This window comes from Calypte anna, chromosome 18 (assembly GCF_003957555.1).
Source record: "Calypte anna isolate BGI_N300 chromosome 18, bCalAnn1_v1.p, whole genome shotgun sequence".
Taxonomy (NCBI): Eukaryota; Metazoa; Chordata; class Aves; order Apodiformes; family Trochilidae; genus Calypte; species Calypte anna.
Genome location: NC_044263.1, coordinates 5,675,515 through 5,694,409, shown reverse-complemented (window position 1 = coordinate 5,694,409; position 18,895 = coordinate 5,675,515). Strand labels below are relative to the sequence as shown.

At 55.3% G+C, this 18,895-nt stretch overlaps 1 protein-coding gene across 8 annotated transcripts; it reads right to left on the bottom strand.

The window, feature by feature from the left end:
• Positions 1-1,146: 1,146 nt before the first annotated feature.
• UNC13D (unc-13 homolog D) lies at positions 1,147-18,691 on the bottom strand. Of its 8 annotated transcripts, none has more exons than XM_030461771.1 (33): positions 16,051-16,126; positions 13,456-13,488; positions 13,073-13,180; positions 12,649-12,708; positions 12,320-12,386; positions 12,060-12,237; positions 11,672-11,716; positions 11,226-11,294; positions 10,979-11,048; positions 10,556-10,660; positions 10,174-10,266; positions 9,836-9,939; positions 9,466-9,583; positions 9,082-9,206; positions 8,742-8,832; positions 8,408-8,464; positions 7,939-8,036; positions 7,656-7,707; positions 7,076-7,206; positions 6,631-6,751; positions 6,208-6,351; positions 5,804-5,902; positions 5,267-5,473; positions 5,030-5,098; positions 4,597-4,676; positions 4,260-4,365; positions 4,105-4,176; positions 3,934-4,017; positions 3,550-3,670; positions 2,780-2,903; positions 2,201-2,406; positions 1,515-1,649; positions 1,147-1,390 (listed from the first exon to the last, which is right to left on the bottom strand). In XM_030461771.1, the coding sequence occupies exons 1-32, from the start codon at positions 16,105-16,107 to the stop codon at positions 1,546-1,548; spliced, it is 3,198 nt and encodes a 1,065-aa protein (XP_030317631.1). In that variant the 5' UTR covers positions 16,108-16,126; the 3' UTR covers positions 1,147-1,390; positions 1,515-1,545. The 8 variants fall into 8 exon arrangements, with proteins under 8 accessions (XP_030317631.1, XP_030317632.1, XP_030317633.1 ...); XM_030461772.1 differs by having other exon boundaries at positions 1,529-1,649; XM_030461773.1 differs by lacking the exon at positions 16,051-16,126 and adding an exon at positions 18,648-18,691 and having other exon boundaries at positions 1,147-1,649.
• Positions 18,692-18,895: the final 204 nt, after the last annotated feature.

The following is an 18,895-nucleotide window of genomic DNA, read 5'->3' as shown; positions in this document are numbered from 1 at the left end:
CATGGCACTAACGTGTGAGGTTGATGGCTGGCAGGTACCAGCACCAAACAGGCTGCTGAGCACAGGCAGGGGTGTTCCTCTGCCCAGCAGCAGCAATCCTGGCTGAAATAAGGTCCTGGGTAAAGCAGAGCCCCTTCTCTGGCATCTTCTTTCCCTACAGGAGGGAACTGAGACCAGTGATTCAAACCAGCAAATGGCTTCTTCCGTGTGCAAGCAGCCCCTTAATCCCTCCTGCTGTGGGTTTGATGGAGCCTGGCCATGGCACACAAAAACCAAAGGAGATTTTTTTTTTTTTTTCTTTTTTTCCCCACCCCCCACATGGAAAGCTTGACCTGAGCTGACCCAGCAGCCGCTTTGCCCTCTGAGAAAGCAGCTGGTGCTCAGGCACCAGGAGGATGATGCTTTTAATTCCTAGGGACACGGCAGATCCCAGCTCCCTGCTGCTGTGGACCAGGCTCAGCCCCCCACCCCTTGCAGGGTGGGGACAGAGGCAGCTCCAGATTTATAATTTGGAATAGCTGGAACTAAAACAAGCTCAAAAAAAAAAAAATTAAAAATCCCAAAAACCAAAAACCTCACAGCAAATAGTTAGCAACCAAAACAAACAATCAATCAAAAAGAATACAAAGCTCAATGGGATGCACAGGGAGGTGCCAAGCCTGAATCCTGCAGTGTCCCATCTCTTCTCTCCCAGCACCACTCAGCCCCGAGGACACCCTCATCTGCCTGAGGCCCTTTTTTTTTTTTTTTTTTTCATCATCAAACCACCACTCACTGCTCATCCGAAGACTCTTTTGCCATGCTTGAGCCAGACCTGGGCTTTATGTGTGTCCTCAGGCCAAACCTCAGCTCCATCAGCACACTGAGTAGCACCAGCTGTGCTATCTGCTCAGTTCTGCCTGCCTCCAGCTTTCCCAGCTCTTTGATTTACACCTCAGTGTAGGTGATGTTTCATAACAACCCATAACACAAAACAACACAACCAGAGCCTCTGCAGAGGGAAGCATCCCAGCCAATTCAGCACAGCCAAGCCCTCACCAAAGGCTCAGCCACCATCCCAAAGCTCCAGACTCAGCCCACTCATCAGCTTTGGTGCTTTTAATTTAAAATAAGAGGTTTATTCACAAGGAAAAAAAAAAAAAAGGCAGGTTTGGCTATGGGTTGTCTCCACTCTAAGTATATGTTGATGTGCTTGCATTACCCTGTGGCTGAGCTGCAGGCAGCAGGGTTGGGGACATGGCCAGGTGATGTGGCACTGGCAGTGACAAGCTAACAGGGACAGGCTGGGACAGCCATACACTTTCACACCCCCTGTGTAGTGTTGCTAGTCCAGACAGGCAAAGAAATCCCCTGAAACACAGCATGCCCATCCTCATGGGAGGATTACTACCTGGAGGTGGAGGCAAGACAGATGCTGGGAGGTGGCATAGGGACAGGAACCCCTTTTGTCCCTCCCTCGTCATATGCAGATGGCTCCAGCTCCAGCACTGGCAAAGCTCCTACAGGGCAGTCACCCTCATTCTGGGACCTGTTCCTCTGCCTCTCTCACTCCCTCTCCTTGGACTGCTTGGCTCGTTGCTTGCGGAGCTTGGCGAAGGTCTGGGCCTCTCGGTCTCCCTTCCTGGACTCCAGCAGCCGGAGGATCTCATCTGCCAGAGAGGAGGGGAGGGATGGGGGACACATCGCCACAGCCCCCACCCCACACCGTGGGGCCCAAGGAAGGCTTTGGGGCACTCAGTCCTGCTGTGGCACCACAGAATGTTTTAGGTTGGAAGATACCTCCAAGATCATCCAGCCCAACCTTTGACCAACACCATAATCTAACTACTAAACCCTGTCCCTAAGGACCAGGTCCAAACACCTTTTAAATACCTCCAGGGTTGGTGACTCCACCACTGTCCTGGGACATTCCAATGCCTGACAACCCTCTCAGTGAAAAAAATGTTTCCTAACATCCAGCCTAACCCTCCCCTGGTGCAGCTTCCATCCATTCCCTTTGTTCCTATCACAGTTTACTAAGGAGAAGAGGCTGTTTCCCTCCTCATCCAACCTCCTGTAGTTGAAGAGAGTGATGTGATCTCTTCTCAGCCTCCTCCAGACTAAACAACCCCAGCTCCCTCAGCACTTCCATGTCCCTCTTCTAGTGAGGTGCCCAGAACTGAGCACTGTACTCATGATGTGAGTACCAGGAACCACGTACCGGTGGGTTTGGGATGGGTGAGGGGCAGGCGGGTCTGGGGCACCTGTCTCATGTCAGCCTGGTCCTTCTCAGCATCCAGACCAGGCAGGTGGCAGAGGGGGAGGAAGGCTTCACCCTCCAGGTCATTGGCCCCCAGCGTGTCATAGTCAAACACGGTCAGCAGCAGACAGGCCCCCTCCTGCCGGCACTTCTCGGGGGGGATCAAGCTGGGAGGGGGCGAGGGGTGGGGATCAGGATGCAGGAGGTACCATCCCCATCCCATTCCACCCCTCTTGGGCCTAAAACTCAGCCTTCCCTCCAAGAGACACCCCAGACTTCCCCAGGGTGATGCGCTGTGCCCCCCCCCCCACCACCCTGACCCCAACCCCTCCAAAGCACAGGACCCTGGCACAGCCCCCCCATCATCCTGCAGGACCCCAGTCCCCACCCTGGCACCCAGGGATGAGCCCCCAGGGAGGTTCAGGGGATGAAATGCCAGTCCCTGGAGCAGCCCCACAGCAGGGGCTGGGTGGAAGCATGGGGGGCTGCAGGGATTAAAGAGTGGCGGGGGGGACCCAGGGGATATCAGCCCCTACATACAAGTCGAAGGTTTCGTCAAAGAGGGGGTGCAGCTCATTCTTCTTGCACTGGGTGGTCCGAGCCACCACCTCAGGGAACTCATGTCGGGGCTCCAGGGTGAGCTGGACAAAGGGGTCACTCGAGCCTGGGGGAGTGCAGACATCAGCCCCCTCCCCATGGCTGGCTGGGCCCAGTCAGGGGGGCTGGAATATTGGGGGGGAGGAAGGGGGAGGGGTGAGGGTGGTGTCAGAGCATCATCTCACACCCTCCCATTCCCCTTCCCCTTCTCAGCCCACACTCCTGGGATGGTGCCAGAGCATCCTCAACCCTGCTCACACATCCATGGGACACGAACGGCTGCAAGAGGAGTGACCTCTCCTGGAGACCTCCTCACATGACAGCCAACCCGAGAAACTGGCCCTTCTTACCCTGGTGCACACACACACATACCTCTCTCTCTATATATATATAAATTATTATGATTATGATTATTATATGTTTTCCACAATGGACAACAACTCCCTGCCTTGGCTGTCAGCTTGTGCTGCAAAGTGAAGGCAGCAAGATGTGAGCACAGTGTCCTGCCTGCTCCTGCCTGCCACACGCCGCAGGACCACCCTGGACTGGTGGCATAAACCCTTCTTCTTTGCCAAATCTACCTCCTTGGATGAGAAAACAAAGTCTCATTCACTCCAAGCACTGCCAGCATCTCTCCTACCCAGGGGTGGTGTACTGGGGAGGGAGGACAGGGGGTCCTGAGGTGCTGGGTCTCCCCAGCCCACCACACCCACCGTTGGAGTCCAGTGGGATGAGGTTGACAGCGTTGAGCACTTCCACACGGAGCTTCTGCTCTGAAGGGCAGTACAGGGCTTTGATGGTCACAGCCCCATACTTCTCCGAGTTGCTGTCCAGCTGAGGGATGGAGAGCAAGAGTAAGGGCTCTGCCCATCAAGCATGCTTGCAAAGGGGATGCCCGTGGCCTGGTGGAGGCTGAGTGGGTATTTTGGGGTACCAAGGGGCAATGGGCATCCTCTGGGATACAGCTCAACACCCTCCTGCCCATTGCTGGGGCAAAGCTAGTCCCAACAGCCTCAAACTGAGAGGGTGGTATGGTTTGCATGGGTAGCCTGTGACAGGTGTGGGGAAGGGTCTGAGGGCACCATCCAGGCTCCTACCTGCTGCTGGATCCTGTTGCTGAAGTATTTCTGGATGAGCTTGCGGCTGGTGGCAGAGCAGAGGGACAGGTGGGTCTCCAAGGACTGCAGGGAGGACGAGAGGTGACAGTCAAACACACAGACAGGTCCACAGCCCCAAGGGACACCCTGGGGACCCCCAGCATCTCCTACCAGGAAGGCTGCAGTTTGGAGGGTCTCCAGAGGCAGCCCACAGCCCTCAGCATAGAAGCTGTCCTTCAGGCTCTGGGGACAAGGATGCCATTAGCAGGCACCCAAACCCCCCCTCCCTGCCAGTGCCCCCCTCCCTGCCCCCCTCTCTGTGCTACCTTCAGGGCACAGTGAAGCTTCTTGTAGTGCTGGGCTGAGGGGACCTGCTGCCCTGCAGCTGCTGAGAGTACGTCCAGGGTGTGATGCCAGAGGAGAGCAAGGATGCTGGGGGGGCAAGGGAAGGCCACTGTTAGGGTGTCCAGGGTGGTGGGTTCGTGGGTTTGGTCTTCTGCTGAGGGACTTTGAAAAGCCCCAGAACCAGCTAATCCCCCTGGACTGAGTGGACAGCCCCAAAGGGGGATGTCCCTGCGTCCCATGGGACTAGGAGGACACTCCAGTCAAGGGACCGTGACACTGCTGGCCCCCACCATGGTGCATCCCCAGGGCCCCAGTCACCTTTTGAAGTTCTCCTGGACTAGATGCTCATTGAGATACTGCAGCTCTGACTCCACGAACTTCATGAGTGGGACGATGGACTGCAGCAAGAGGACAGGGGTGTTGGGAAGGGCACAAGGGTACCACACTCAGCAGGGCACAGCACACAAGAGAGGCAGAGAACTGCTGGATGGGGCCAGAAGGGCAGGGTGGGTCTGGATGGATTGCCTCTCACAGTGAGTACAGGGGCAGGCAGTGCCCAGTCTGGTCCTGATGCCAAGGCAAGCATCAACTGAAGCATATGGAGGTCTCAGTCCCAATGCTGGGGTGTCCTGTGCCCCAAGACTGAGGCAGGGAGAGGTGGGGAAGGGTGATGGGGTCCTCCACCAAGCAGGCAAGGGTTATTCACAACTGCCCAAAAGATGGTTGAGGAAGGGCCAAGTCAGGTACTTACGTCCTCAGGTTCACGGGTGTCATTGGAAGATGAGAGCTCCTGGATGTGTCTGGCAATGCCCTTCTCCAGCTGACAGGGTGAAATGCACAGAGGCACTTGGTGTGTGCCCTCTGTACTAGCTTCATTCCCAGGTCCACCCGGACTCCATCCCAAGAGCACTGTGGGCTCCATCCCCCCTTAGGTGAAACCTCCCCACTCTGAGCCAGGGGGCAAGAAGAGTCAGTGGCAGGTTGTCACCTTGGTGGCCAAGGCTTGCACCACATCCCGGATTTCATGGTCCAGGCAGGAGACAGCACTGTCAAGCTGGGTGTGCAGCGTGTGCTGGATCTGCTGCTGGTCAATGATGGTCCCTGTGCGCTGCTCCAGCTGTGCCCAATCCAGCTGTGATGGCAGCTTCAGGATCAGGAGCCGCAGCTGCTTGATGTTGTTCACCACGATGCAGAGCTGGGAGAGATGTGTCTGCTTCAGGGTGTCTCACACCCCCCTGGTGCATCCATCCCCCAGGTGATCCATCTTCATCCTCATCCCCCTCTCCATCACCATCCCCATCCTCATCCTCATCCCCATCACCATCCCCATCTCCATCCCCATCTTGCTCCCCTTGCTCCCCCCATTTCCCTCCTGATTCTCCAGAATTACAGCTATTGGGGTGTCCACTGCACCCCCCGAAAGCCAGCCTTGGGATGTCAGCTGGGTGCTCCTCTCCCTCTCTGTCCTGAAACAACAGCCAAATCCTGCATCTCCCTCCACAGTGGCCCTGGCCCTGATACCAACCCTGTTGGCTGCTCCACCCTCGCTCTGCTCACGCAGTGACAGAGCCTCAGCCCTCTCCTTGATGAGCCGGCAGTACATCAGGGAGATCTTACACATGTCCTGCAGGGCAGAGGAGAAGATAATGGGACTCCTCCTGGCAGCAGAGACCACCGTGGTGGCAGAGGAACCTGCCACATAGGCATGGGACACTGGTCCCATTCATGGGGACATGTCTCCAAGACCAGGAGAGGGAACTTGGGCTGCTGATATTTGTAAGAGTAGCATCTTATGAGCATTAGGGACATGGTGTAGTGGTGGACTTGGCAGTGCTGGGTTAATGGTTACACTTGATGGACTTAAAGGTCTTTTCCAATCAAAATTACTCTTTGATTCTATGATCTGGCAGCAGAGCCCATTGTACAAACCTCCACAAGCTTCACCATGATCATAAAAGCTTCCTCAGGGTCTGGCCACTTGAGCTGCTGCCAGGTCTTCACGATCTGGGCGTAGCAGGTAGACAGGTCAACAGTGGACGTGCTGTGTTTGTTGTGCTCCCCAAAGGGAGTCAGCTGGGAGGGCAGAGAAAGCAAGACCTAGCACCTAGCATCAGCTTGTGTGGGCTGCCAGAGAGAAGAGAGGGACAGGGCACAGGGATGTGGTGTGGGGCAGAGTGGGATCTGCTGGTCCAGGAGACCATATCCTTTGTGAAGCATCTGGGAGAGGAACCAATCCTGGGCTGCAAGAGGTACCTACATGGTGGTCTCGATGCTGTGAGCACTGTGGCAAGGTGCAGAGGGAGCTGGAGTGTCCCCAAGGGACAGGGGAAGATGTTCTCCTCCCTGGCTTACCTGGTCCATCTGGACGGCCCTCTGTGCCCTCTCCAGTGCAATGGTATAGGCCTTCTGGAGCCACTGGGGCACAGCTTCCTTGAACCACTGGTGGAAATTGCTCAGAGCCAGAGGTCCATCCCTGTGGATGCAGGCACCAGATTCTCCAAACTGCACAGCAATGGCATGGGGCCATCACTCCTCCTCGCACCCACAGACAAGAAACTGCCTGAAGGCGGAGGCAGCAGATATCAATCTTCACTTCTCTGGAAGTTGAGGTCTCCATCAACCCCACTCAAGGGATGACCCTGAAATCCTTTTGGTGATGCTCACATCACCACCAGTCACCAACAACCAGGTCTTCCTGCCTTGGGTTTAGTGATGGGTGAATGGGAAGGATCTGGAGTTCCTCTGAACTAACTGCTGGTTCCCCCTCCCAGCATCTCCCCCCTCTCCTGGTTTGTACCTCTCTGGGACAAAGTCCTTCATCCGATAGAGCTCCTGCAGGTTCATGTAGAGCTGGAAAAGGCTCTCAGCTGTGGGCTTGGACATGCTGCTGTCAACCTCCTGCAGCTGCTCCTGGACATGCTCTGCAATCTGGCAGTGACCAAGAGAAGAGGACAGCTGTCAGTGAGGGTCCAGCAGAGAAAGCTTGACCTGCTGTGGGGTCTCTGCAGCCTCGGGGTGAGGGTCAGCTTGGGGGACTCCTCTTCCCTCTGGGTGACATTTCAGGACATTCATTGGGTCAAGTGATCAGATGACAGTCACTTCATGGGTGTGCAGGGAGACAGTTTCCCCAGCGTGCTCCCTTTCCAGGTTTGAAACAACCATTTGACACCTGAAGAGTGGCCAAAAATCTCAACCTGGTTTGGGACAGGATAATAGTAATTTTCTGTCTTGTACTTTTGCTTCCAGCTAAGTCTCTTGGAAGTAGCTGCACTTGCTGAAATTAACAGCAACTTTGTCAGACAGTGTCTGCTTCTAGGACTGATAATGCTCGATGTTTATAGTTACTGCAGAGTGCAGAGCAGCCCAGGTTCACTCACCAGCCTCTCCAGCTCCAGGTAGGCAATGGAGAAGAGATTCAACTTCAAGGTGCTGCAAGAGGGAAACAGGGAGTCAGGAGCCTGACAGCCCCAGCTCAGCAAACCCTTCCAGGCCATGTTCTTGTCACAAGGGCAAGGACAGAACAGCTCTGAGAGGCAGAAATGGCACCACAGGTGCTAGTGTGGAGCCCAAGAGCTAAGGAATGAGGTGTGAAAGTGCCCTGTCCCTCTTCCCCTGACCCTAGGGAAGGTGGATGAGGTGGGATCAAGCTCTGAAACCTACTTGATGAAGAATTTATTCCAAATTTTCTGGCACTGCTGGAGATCTCCTATCACCTCCAAGAGGAGCCTGGACAAGGCTTTACCATTCTCCTCCACACTCTGCAAATGAAACACCAGCTTGGTTTCGATGCTCACTGATTTTGACATGTTCTGAGCCTTATTCTGCTCTGATTTATTCCTATGCTCTGTTCTCGTGAGGAAGCAACCAATCATTAGATCCACAACACGAGCAACAAGAAGCTCCACCACGTGCTTGTGGAGCTGGGTTGGGGACCAGCTCCTGTTCTCCTGAGCATCACACCAAGACCTGAAGCTTTAATGCACCTCGACAGGTGCAGGTAACATGGCCTTGGCTCTGTCAGAAAAATGGAGAAGCATTGTCTCTCTCGTCTTCCCATCTCCTCATACCTTCCATCCCCAGCCCAGCAAATTATTTCTTATGTATCAGAGAGTCAGAGCTGGAAACTGACCTTCACCATGGGCTGGAGGTGCTGCTTCTTCATGTGGAACCACTCCTTGGTGCCTGACTGCAAGAGAGGACTCCTGGTGTGATGGCAGGAGGAGCAAAGCCAGCTCTGTCACCCCCTTGACTCTCCCAGTCCCCTGGATGTTGGGAGGACCCAGCTTCACATGGTGGGAACCACAGGCTGAGACCACCAAGTTGAAGAAGGTCAAGTATTTTTCCCACCCAGGGTGATCTGTGTGGCTTTGCTAAGGTATGGGCTTTGGGCAGGGATGGATGGGAAGCAAGAGCCACAGGATCCCACCTCCTCCCAGCTGGGAAGGGTGAGAAGGTCCTGGTACCTTGAGTGCTGCAGAGACCATCTGGGGAAGGTCAGGGCTGAGTGTGCACAGCTCGTGGAAAGCTTTCATTTTGCACATCTGGACCATGACCCTGCAAAGCCAGAACCTCCAGTGAAACCATGAGAAACAACCACCTCTCTCCCCTGGACACCCTACCCAAACAGACCTTCCCCTCCCAGCACTTCCCATGGGGGGCCCAGAACAAGGGACAGGGTGGGACAAGTGTCACCACAGCCTAGAAAGGGGCAGAAAGGGCTCATGTGGGTTTTATGCTCAAGCTTACACCCATCCCAGTGTCCATATGACCCCCCTGAGCAGCTGACACAGGTGCTCTACTCACCGGAGCAGGGACTGCAGCCTCTCTGTGGACCTCGGGACAGAGAGGGGGAAAATGATGCGGTACCTCCGGATGAGGGAGACCCCGTAAGTCAGCAAGGACTGGAAGGACTCAGCCAGCTCTGCTTTCTGGGGAGAGGGAAGGAAACCTCTTTGGAGGAGGTCCATGATTGCCCTGACAGCAGTGATGGAGGAGGGGGACGGCGGTGAAAAGCATGAGGGTTGGTCCTGGTCCCCCTGACAGGTCACTCCGCAGAAATCCCACCTCTGTACCCCACAACCTCCTCCCCTTTCTGGAGCACAGGGAGGGAAATGGTCCCAGGAGGTGGGAGGCGGGGGGCACATGTCCCCAGTGCCTGTCTCCAGCATGGTGCTGGAGCCTCCTCACCTGCTCTGACCTCAGGCGCTCCTGCACCCACTGGTACTCGATGCTGGTGATCTGGTGGAGCAGGCAGCTGCTGTTGAACTCCAGGCTCTGGTATAGTTTGCTGTATGCCAGCCACTGCCTGGTGAGAAGGGAGAGGCTGGGCTGAGCCCCTAGAAGCTGGGGGCACCCTGTGGCCAGCATGGGGGTCCCCCGCCCATGACTATGGCTGTGACTGCGGGGGCAGGACCCAGATCTCCTGGTGCTGCTTGGGGCAGAGGGGCAACAACAGCCACATGGAGCTCATGGGAGAGACCAGCCCCAGGCAAGGTGTCAGGGCCCTTGCCCCCACCCTGGTTGTGACTCACTACTCCCCAGGAGTGGGGCTACTCACGCCATGACCTGGTGGAAGTCAGAGAGGTCCTTCTGTGTGGCGTGCAGGTACAGCACAGTGCTGGCAGCTTTGCTCAGCTCCCCATCCCAGGAGAGGTTGCCAGCCTGCAAGGATGCAAAAGGAGGTGACATGTCCTGGAGCCAACTGGGCTGAGTGAGGAGGGGAGCAGGCACAAGGGTAAGGCAGGATTCCAGGAGGGATGGGTACTCTGTATGGGTGCCAGGCATCATCATGACCCTCCTCCATGTCTTCTTGCAGCAATGACTCAGGTGTGGTGGGCTCCAAAGAAACCCTTACCCCTACCCAGCTGCTGGAGAGCTGCTTTTTCCCCACCTTACCTGGTGCTGCAGGATCTCATAGGACACCAGCTGCTGCAGGAGGTGGCGATGGACGGTGTAGCTTGGCTGTGTCCGGCTGCACGTGGTGGCCCTCTGAGAAGAGACAAGGCATAGAAACCACATGTGCTATGATCACAGCTGGCCTGAACACACAGGGACACACTCAAGGAGTGGGGATACAGGAACCCCAAAAGCATGGGGTTCTGTTTGAAGCTGAGCAAAAGGGTGCAGGTGCCTCAGGAGTGATGTCCCACACTGTCACTGGGCTCAGGGGAGGGTCAAACAGGTTTCCAGATCATGGTGCAGGCACCTGTGGAGCTGTGACCCCAAGGGACAGGCAGCTGCCCCATCCTGCCCATCCTACCCCCATCTCCTCCCCTACCTTCTTGTGGGTCAGCAGGAACTGCAGGTGGCACTGTCCCCGGTTGGGGTAAGTCTCAGTCCGTGGCTCCAGCTGGTACCAGTGGTCATTCCAGCAGTGCAGGTCCTGCAGGTATGGAGACAAAGGTGAAGCCCTGGGCAGCATTCCTGGGGGAAGGATCTTGCTCAGGGACCGGGTCCCACAGCACTAATGGGTTGGGAAGATGCTGTATTGGATGAGTCTAGTATTGAACTATAAATGAAAGATGCATAATCACTGAGTGAGGGTGTTTGGAGGGGCTGGGGCCACCTGCCACCCAACCAGGGGACCTGGCATCAATTAATGGCTCTGAGATGGGGTCCTGGGTGAGGATCCATGGGGCTGGGATCCTGCCTGGACCCTGCAGAAAGTCACTTAGAGGAGAAGATACACTGTAAGGCTCACCTTCAGGCGAAGAACCACATTCCCCAGGAAATCATCCTTCCCTTTGTCTTTGCGAGCCTCTTTGAAGATCCTGAAAGGCACAAAGGAAGGAGGGGGGGAGGGTGAGACAAAAAGACCCAGTACGGACGGTATGAACACAGACCTGCCACCCTCCCTCCTTCAAGAGGCAATTTTTGAGATCCAGCAGGCAAATAGTTTTCCCAAACCCTTTTTCCTCAGCAGGGGTTCAAGCCACACCAGCACCAACCTTTTGAGGCCGTGGAGGTCTGTCAGCTCCCCCAGCTTGTGCCGCACCGACTCCACCGCGTCCGAGTCCCTGTGAGCGTGGGGAGGAGAAAACTGAGGGATTGCAACCCAGATCAGGGTGGCTCCCATCAGCAGTGCTGGTGGAGAAGGGAAGGTGCTGTGAGGGTGGTGGTGGGGGGATGGGAAACCAGCTGCCCAGCACATCTGCAAGCCACAACTTCTTGTCATAAATAAAATCAGGGCTCAGGACCAGCCTTGGCTGGACAAAGCCAACCTGGTCCCATCCTGCTGTGCACTGCTCTGGCAGGAAACAGTGGGGAGAGGGGTTCCCACCTGGCTTCTGGGGCTTTTGAAAGACTGAAGAACCACCCGAGGGGCCCTCCCAGGAGGCAGAATCCCACCCAGGGCTGGGGGTCTGGGTGGGTGGCCAGGGATGCTGCCACTCACCACATGTCCAGGTGGAAGCTGGCTGTCTCTGTGTCTTCAAACTCCCTGCAAGGCACCAGCAGGGTGCTGTTACTCGAGCAGCAGCCAAGGGACCAGCACAAACAGGCAGGGCAGCCAAGGATCACAGGCAGGTTACCCCTCCATTGGGGGAGACCCCAAACCACCCCAAACAGGCTGGTGCCAAGGGAGGGGTTTTTGCCTTTTTCATCTTCCTGGAATTGCTGCATGAGTCAGCAGAGAAATCTGGCAAGCCCCAGTGAGCATCACACCAACTGAACCCCAACTCCTGGTTGGGGTGAGTGGTGAACCCCCCACCCACCCCCAAGAGCCCTGGGCACCCCCTCCATTCCCCCCCCACCCCAAGCAGAGCCAAGGGGTGATGGATTACAGGAAAAATGTCTCATCCCACACCGGGCTGAGGGTCTGACTTATGACTTGTGTGCGATGGATCTGGTCTTCAGGGATGAGGTCTTTGACCACAGCCTTCATCCGCCTCTTGTGGTTGAGGTGTGCTGGTTCCTGGCTCCTGGCCACAATACCCAGCAGGCAGTATGGGTCACTGAACCCTGGGAGGGTGGAGGAGTCCAAGTCCCTGTCGGGAGCAGCAGCTGTCCCTTTTCTGTTGGGACATCCCTCTCCTCAACTTACCACTGACATCTTTCCCCAGAATCCCCTTGGCTTCCTTCACGGTCACTTTCAGGCAGAAAATTGGGCTCTGGAAGAATGAAAAACGTAATGATTAATGTGAGGGGGAGCAGAGTGACCAACACTGCAAGGCAGGATGGGGCTCAAGCAGGTGATGACTACACCATCAGCTGCTTTTCAGACCAGTAAATATCTCCTGGGTTATTCCCCTGAACAGCCCAGGGGACCCCAAAGCCCAACCATCCCAGCCCTGCAGCCCCCCAGCACCACCCCAATGCAGGGACAACCCCCCCCCCAGGCTGCAACATATTGGTGAAACTCTCTCTGTGTACCTCCATGTCCTTGACCCGCTGCATGATGACACTGTGCTCCTTCTCATCCATCCCAAAAGCCTGTTGGAGACATCAGGGTAGGTAAGGGATGGACCATAGCTGGAGAGCAGCTAGGGACTTCCTCCACTCCCTGGGAGCCAGCTTTAGCTCCAGGAGAGAGGAGCAAAAAGCCCAGCAGAAGGGCTCTGGAGCTGAAAGCTCTCAGGGGAGAACCTTCTTCCCAGCAGCACCAGCCTAAGATAAATATTTCTCCTTAAGGACTGTATCTCCCAAGCTTTCCCAATTCTCCAGCTGGACACTGCTGTTCTGTCTTTTAAAGCTCTTCTTAAAAGCTTTCCCTGAGTGCTCCACAACTCCATTAGCTGGGAGGGTGGACATGCAGGGGTCAGGTTTTCGGGACCACACTGGGGAGCTGGGGACCCACCTTTTGTACATAGGCATAGAGCTCCTGGGAGTCAGCGACGTGGTGGTGCTCAGGTTTGCCCAGGCGGTGCTGAATGGTGTAGAGAACCTCCTCATAGAGCAGGGACAGCTGTGGAAGGAGCACCCAAACATGTGGGCATGCACAAACATGGGGCAGCAGAGCAGGGACTTGTTCTGTGCATGCCCCAGGATTAGCAGTGTGTCCCTCCCCACCAGCCCCACAAGCTCCTGGTCACCCCCTCTCCCAGCATCCAGCCCTGCCCAGCCACCACTGGCTGTCCCTGAGGAGCATCTTCAGGACCTGAGCCATGTCCCTGAGCACCAGCAGTGCTGCCACCCCCTCTGGTTTCACCAAAGGTGATTGTGGCAGAGCCACACTCGTACCTCTTGTTTGGAGAACCGGTGGGACAGATCCATCTGGAGAAAGAAGAGAAGCAGAGAAGTTTCCCTCAGGTGTAGTGACAGAAGGTGGGTTTAGGAGGAAACCATAGGTGGGCAGGAAAGAGCATCTGGAACGGGACGGCATCACCCACAGTCCATTGAGGTGGGATGCCTCAAAGGACATGGTGACACTCCACAGCTGAGAGGCCATGTCCTCTGTGGGGCAGCCTGGCGGCTTCACTACCAAGCCCCATTAATTGAGAAGGGGTTGGTGGGCATGGGAACAGCAATTTGGGGTGACCCACAGGAGGCTATAAAAGCCAGCAACCCACCTCTGACCCCACAGAAATTCTTGATAGCCACGCCACAGCCAGCAAAACCAGGCTGGAGGAGCAAACCAGCAAAGGGAGAGGCCATATCCACAGCAAGTTGCTGCAGGCTGGGAAACACAGATATGGGCAAGGAGACACCAAAAGCCATCAGGATTTGTGGCATGAGGCCCCTTGCCAGAAAGAGTACACTGCCTGTTGTTGAGCTGAAGGTCCATTCCTGACTTGAAGGGTGCCCAGCAATAGCATTTGCTTTCCAAAGGTCAATTACATTAAAACAAGATCAGGCACAGCCCAGCTCCAGCAGTGCTCAGCCCCAGGGCTGGTCGGGGGGGTCCTGCTGCCCACACAGCCACCATCATCCTCCCCCTCAAACATCACCTCCTACTCATCCCACCTCTGCATGGCTTCAGCGAGGAGATCAAACCAACACTGCCAAAAATACCCCTTTTCCATGGCAAGCCCCATCCTCACCCCCTTCTCCCTCCTCACTGTGGAGGCTGAGCTCATCCTGCAGCTGCTCCTCTAAACCAGGGTCTGGATTCACCCACCACCGTGGCTGAGCAGCTCATTCCTGCTGCGGCGCTGGCCAGGTGACTGTGACTGTCATGAGCTGGGTGACACAACCAGAGGGAGAGGGAGTAGTGTCCCTGTGTGTGCCACCCTCTATGACTCCCACTGCTGCAGCCGCTGGTAGTGCCAAAAAATTATTAGAAATTTTTAAAATAAGTTTGGCCCTTCCTGTGCCCAGGGATGCTTGCTGAGCATGGCCTCCAGTGCTCAGCCAGGGCAAGTGGGGACAGGGGGACAGCCCAGCCCTACCTGGGGGTCAGCCCAGGCCCTGGAATGACCTTAGGATCCCCCTAATGGAAAAAGAAAGAAAAAAAAACCAAGAAAACAGAACAAAACAAAACAACCATCCCCCCAGCTAGAACATTAACATTTGCTTATGGCAAATCTGGGGCTGGCATAATCCCCTGGCCATCTGGACTAAATTCAACTCCCCCTCCCCAGTGAGCTTAACCCTTGAGTCCCTTTTCTCCCACCTGGCTCCACCTCCCCTCTTTTAATGGCTGAGGGGTGCCACGGTGGCTCAGCAGCTGCTGTGAAATGGGGACCTGCAGCACCCAGGAGGGGCCTTGCCTGCTCCTGCCCAGGGGATCATCCAACTTCTGCTGCTCCCAGCACCATCCTGCCTGCACAAGGCAAACCCAAACCCAAGCTCCATCCCAAAACCTTCTGCTCCTCCATGCCCCCTGCCCTGAGGAGCCCCACAGCAGGGTCACAAGCATGGAGGAGAGAGAAAAAGGACTTTATTTCTCTGATGTCACTATTTATCAGCAAGATGCTGCTACAAGGAGTAGAAGGGGAGGTAGGGGGAGGAATCACTGTTAATTTGGAAGGGGGTGATCCCTGTTGCTCCCTTCTGTCATGGGGGCTGTGGGATCTGCTTTGTGCTGGCCCATATGTGAACAGGACTGGGTGAGCTAAATCTGTCCTGAGCCACCAGGATGTGTTTACTGCTGCTAATCCCCACGCCAAGAGCCCAGCTCAAATCCAGGAGTGGTGTTTAAATCCTGGAATGGTGCTCAAATCCAGGTCTGGACACAGCCACCTGCATCCCCATATCCCATCAGCTGCAGCAGTGTCACCCATACTCAGCTGTGGAGAGGTGGCACTCAGGAGGGTGGACATACCCCTGGTGGGGGGGACATGCCAGCAGGACAGATCATCCTGGTAGTCCAGCACGAGGGATCATCCTGGCAGCAGGGAGCAGATCAGCAGCTCCATGGGGACAGATGTGGGGACACTCTGTCCAGCCACTGCAGAGGAAGTTGGTTGGGATGGCCAAGGAGGGCTTGGGGAGGGGTGATCTGCTGGCAGTGGGAAAGCTCAAGGGGCTGTAGCCAAGCTAAGAGGGAACCCTCAGTGCTGGTCCAGAGCTGCAACCATGTCAACCCTCCCCCCCTCCAGCCCTCAGGGGAATGTTCACACGGGTATGGCACCTCCGCCTCACCAGCCCCACTCCTTGCTTACCCTCACAAAGCCTCCCCCCCAGGACATAGAATGGTTTGGGTTGGAAGGGACCTTAAAGATCATCCAGTTCCAACTGCATGGGCACCTCCCATTCAGCCCCGGTTCCCCAAGCCCCCAGGGACCGGCACACTCTCATCCTGGGTGCATCCAACCCAATCCCCTCCCCAGGGCCATCACACCCCAAACACACTCCCCAGGCCCAAACAAGCTCCCCAGGACTAAGGTCACCTACATCAGGGCTCTGGTCCCCGGGCAGGGTCCCCGCGGGGGTCTCCCCAGCAGCAGCCATCTCGGGGCAGGGGATGCTCAGCACGGAGCAGGGCAGCGGTTGCAGCTCTGCCTCTCGCTGCCTCCTCTACCCTTCGCTCGCATGCTGGGAGGAAACCACAGCCCTTATCTGGCCCGGGCCGGTTTGGAGGAGCGGAAACGCGCTCAGACCTTCCCCGAGCACAGCCTGGGGATACGGGGCCACTCCCCGCCCTCCTCCATCCCTCCTTCCCACCGCCCCCTCCTGCGCGGCCAGCCCCTCGACCTTGAAGACCTCAGGGTCCTCAGGACCACAGATGGGACGCGAGCGGAAGGACATGCAGCCTCTGCTGCTGTTTGTGAGAGAGGAACTGGGAGCAAGCGGGCAAAAATAGGGAAGCTGAAGCCCAGCAGGGTAATGGGGTGGTGGGGAGGATGGACAACGTGGAGGATGGATTTGGGATCCATTGTGCCCTGCAAGCACAGACCCCACAGAAAGCAGGAGACATTTTCAGCCCTGGGGGATGGAGAGGGTTTGAAACACCAAAACCTGCAGGGCTGGAAATCCCCACAGCACCCGGGTGTTGGGTGAAGATGGGCTGAGAACTGATGGAGTCAGTGCACATGCCAGGGATGGCACCATGAAAGGGCTGGTTGCCGAGAAAAAAGCAGCAGGAAATGGAGTTAAAAGATTGTGCTTTACTGGCAGCTTTCATTCTTGTGAACACTTATCTGATGGCAGCTGGCAAGGGAGTTGCCTGTCACAGGCCAGCAGCAGCACCCACCCTCCCAGATCTCTATCAAAACGCCTGCCCTGATGCAAATGGCAGGGGAAGGCACGGGTGGGCACCAGGATGAGCCACAGCCCAGGAGCTGGCCACAGAAAGGGCTGGCTTGATCCTGAATGCCTGATCATAGAATGACAGAATGGTTTGGGTTAGGAGTGACTTCAAAGAACATCTTGTTCCAATCCCTCTGCCATGGGCAGGGACACCTCCCACCTGCCCAAGTTTCTCCAAGCTCCATCCAACCTGGCCTTGAACACTTCCAGGGATGGAGCAGCCACTCTGCCCTTTGCTGGCAGAAATGCTCAAAAGTGTTTGCCCAGCCCTGCCAGCCTCAGCCTTGCCTTCTCCAGCCCAGCATTTGCTTCACTACAGACAGACAGTACAAAGGAATCTCCTCCCTTGCTGGTAGGATATGGTGGAGGAGGCAATACCCACTGTGCCTCTCCCTCCCTTGACACACTCAAATGCTGCTTTATTGATCTGGGACATTACTGCCATGCTCCACTGCAGAATGTTGTCAGTGGGAAGTAGAGAGGTAGCGTGCACGGCAGCATTTGAAAATGGTTGTTGTCATCTTTGCTTTTAGCTTTGAGTGCAAAAGCCAAATCTGGCCTAGCAAAGAGCAACCTCAAAGACAAAGGCAAGACATGGGCAGAGCGTCCCCTACCTGTTCATGCCTTTTGCTGTTTCTTTCCAAGAAATAATGAGATAAGATAAAAAAAAAAAAAAAAAAGAAGGCTCTTACCTCAAGCAACACAGAGACAACAACGGCTAAGAGTTAATTCTCAAACCCACTTTCCTGTAACACTGAAGAAATAAAATCCTCTGCAATCATCCCTACCGCTGAGCAACAGGCAATTGTTCTCCAGCTAAGAGCTGGTGACTGATGTGGAGTTTTGTAGGTTTTAGAGAGGAAAAGCTCAGCTTCAGAGTGGAAGTGTCTGTTAGAAACACTTTCCCCACCAGTTCCCCAGCTGGTCATTGCATTGCTTGGGGTCAGTTTGTAACAGCAGCTGGAGATGCCCAGCAGCACATGTCCCTGTCACAGCCCAGCGTGGCCCTTAGGGAGCCCTCTGTGCAGGGCTCTAGGGTTTTGAGTTTCTGTGTGTGCTAAAGGAGAGTTGTCATCTTGTTTCAAGAGCAGCAAATATTCCTTTCCCCCCCTTTCCCTGGGGGGGGGGGGAAGAGCACATTTACCAGCAGCCACCTGCTCCACAGAATACCCATGACAAAAACCACCAATGAAAATATCATATTTACACTTCAAATTACTCATCATTCAGTAAACAATAAGAAATGCTCTAAAAGCAGCTCAAAAATTAGCAGATTTCCAAGTTAGTAGAGCCAATCCCAATGCCCCAAAGCTGCAGGCCAACTGGTCAGGACCTTGCAAAACATCCCAGAGACTCCAGGTCAGGACTTGTAAAGGGACTTGGTTTTCCTAAAATTGCCCTCCCTCCCCACAATATCAATCTCCCCTCGCAAAATAACGACCCAGGGGCATGTACTCTATCTACATACAATACAGACTGAACTCAATATAAAGTACAACCCTCCACTCCTTTAATCACAAGTCATCTCAAAAAAAACCCCTTTTACTTACAGGCTTTGAGGCTCTACCCCTGTTAGAGGCTGCCCCTGTGTAAATCTAGTTCACAGTTCCCTGGTGCTGCTGACAGACCAAGCTCTCCAAAGAACAAGAATTATCTCCCTCTTTAAAGGGTATTTTCCTTTAACAGGAAAACTTAGTATGAAAGGACCCTCTACAGGCATTGAAAGCAGTTTACCTCCCTACCTTCTGGCTTGATGATCCCGGAGCTGCAGCCTGGCCTCACCCTTATCTCAATCTCTTGGCTGGAAATGGGCGAAGAGTCAAAAAATTGATTTCAACATGTCCCTCCCTCACTTCTCCTTTTACACACAGGGTCCAATGACTCTGCAGAGCAGGCTGTGCCTGCCAGAGTGTGGCAAGGTGTGTAGGAAAAGCAGAGCACGAAGGAGAGGAAGGGGGTTTCAAAATGAGAGCAGGAACGGTCCCACTTC

Bases quoted from the DNA above. Each gene is read 5' to 3' on its own strand.
- UNC13D (XM_030461770.1), bottom strand. From the start codon at position 16,107: ATGGCTGCTGCTGGGGAGACCCCCGCGGGGACCCTGCCCGGGGACCAG. The intron at 9,940-10,173 runs GTAAGGTGGGGA...GCATCCTTGCAG, and splicing joins ATGAGATCCTGCAGCACCAG to GCTGGCAACCTCTCCTGGGA. The intron at 4,677-5,029 runs GTAAGTACCTGA...CTCTTGCTGCAG, and splicing joins ACACCCGTGAACCTGAGGAC to TCCATCGTCCCACTCATGAA.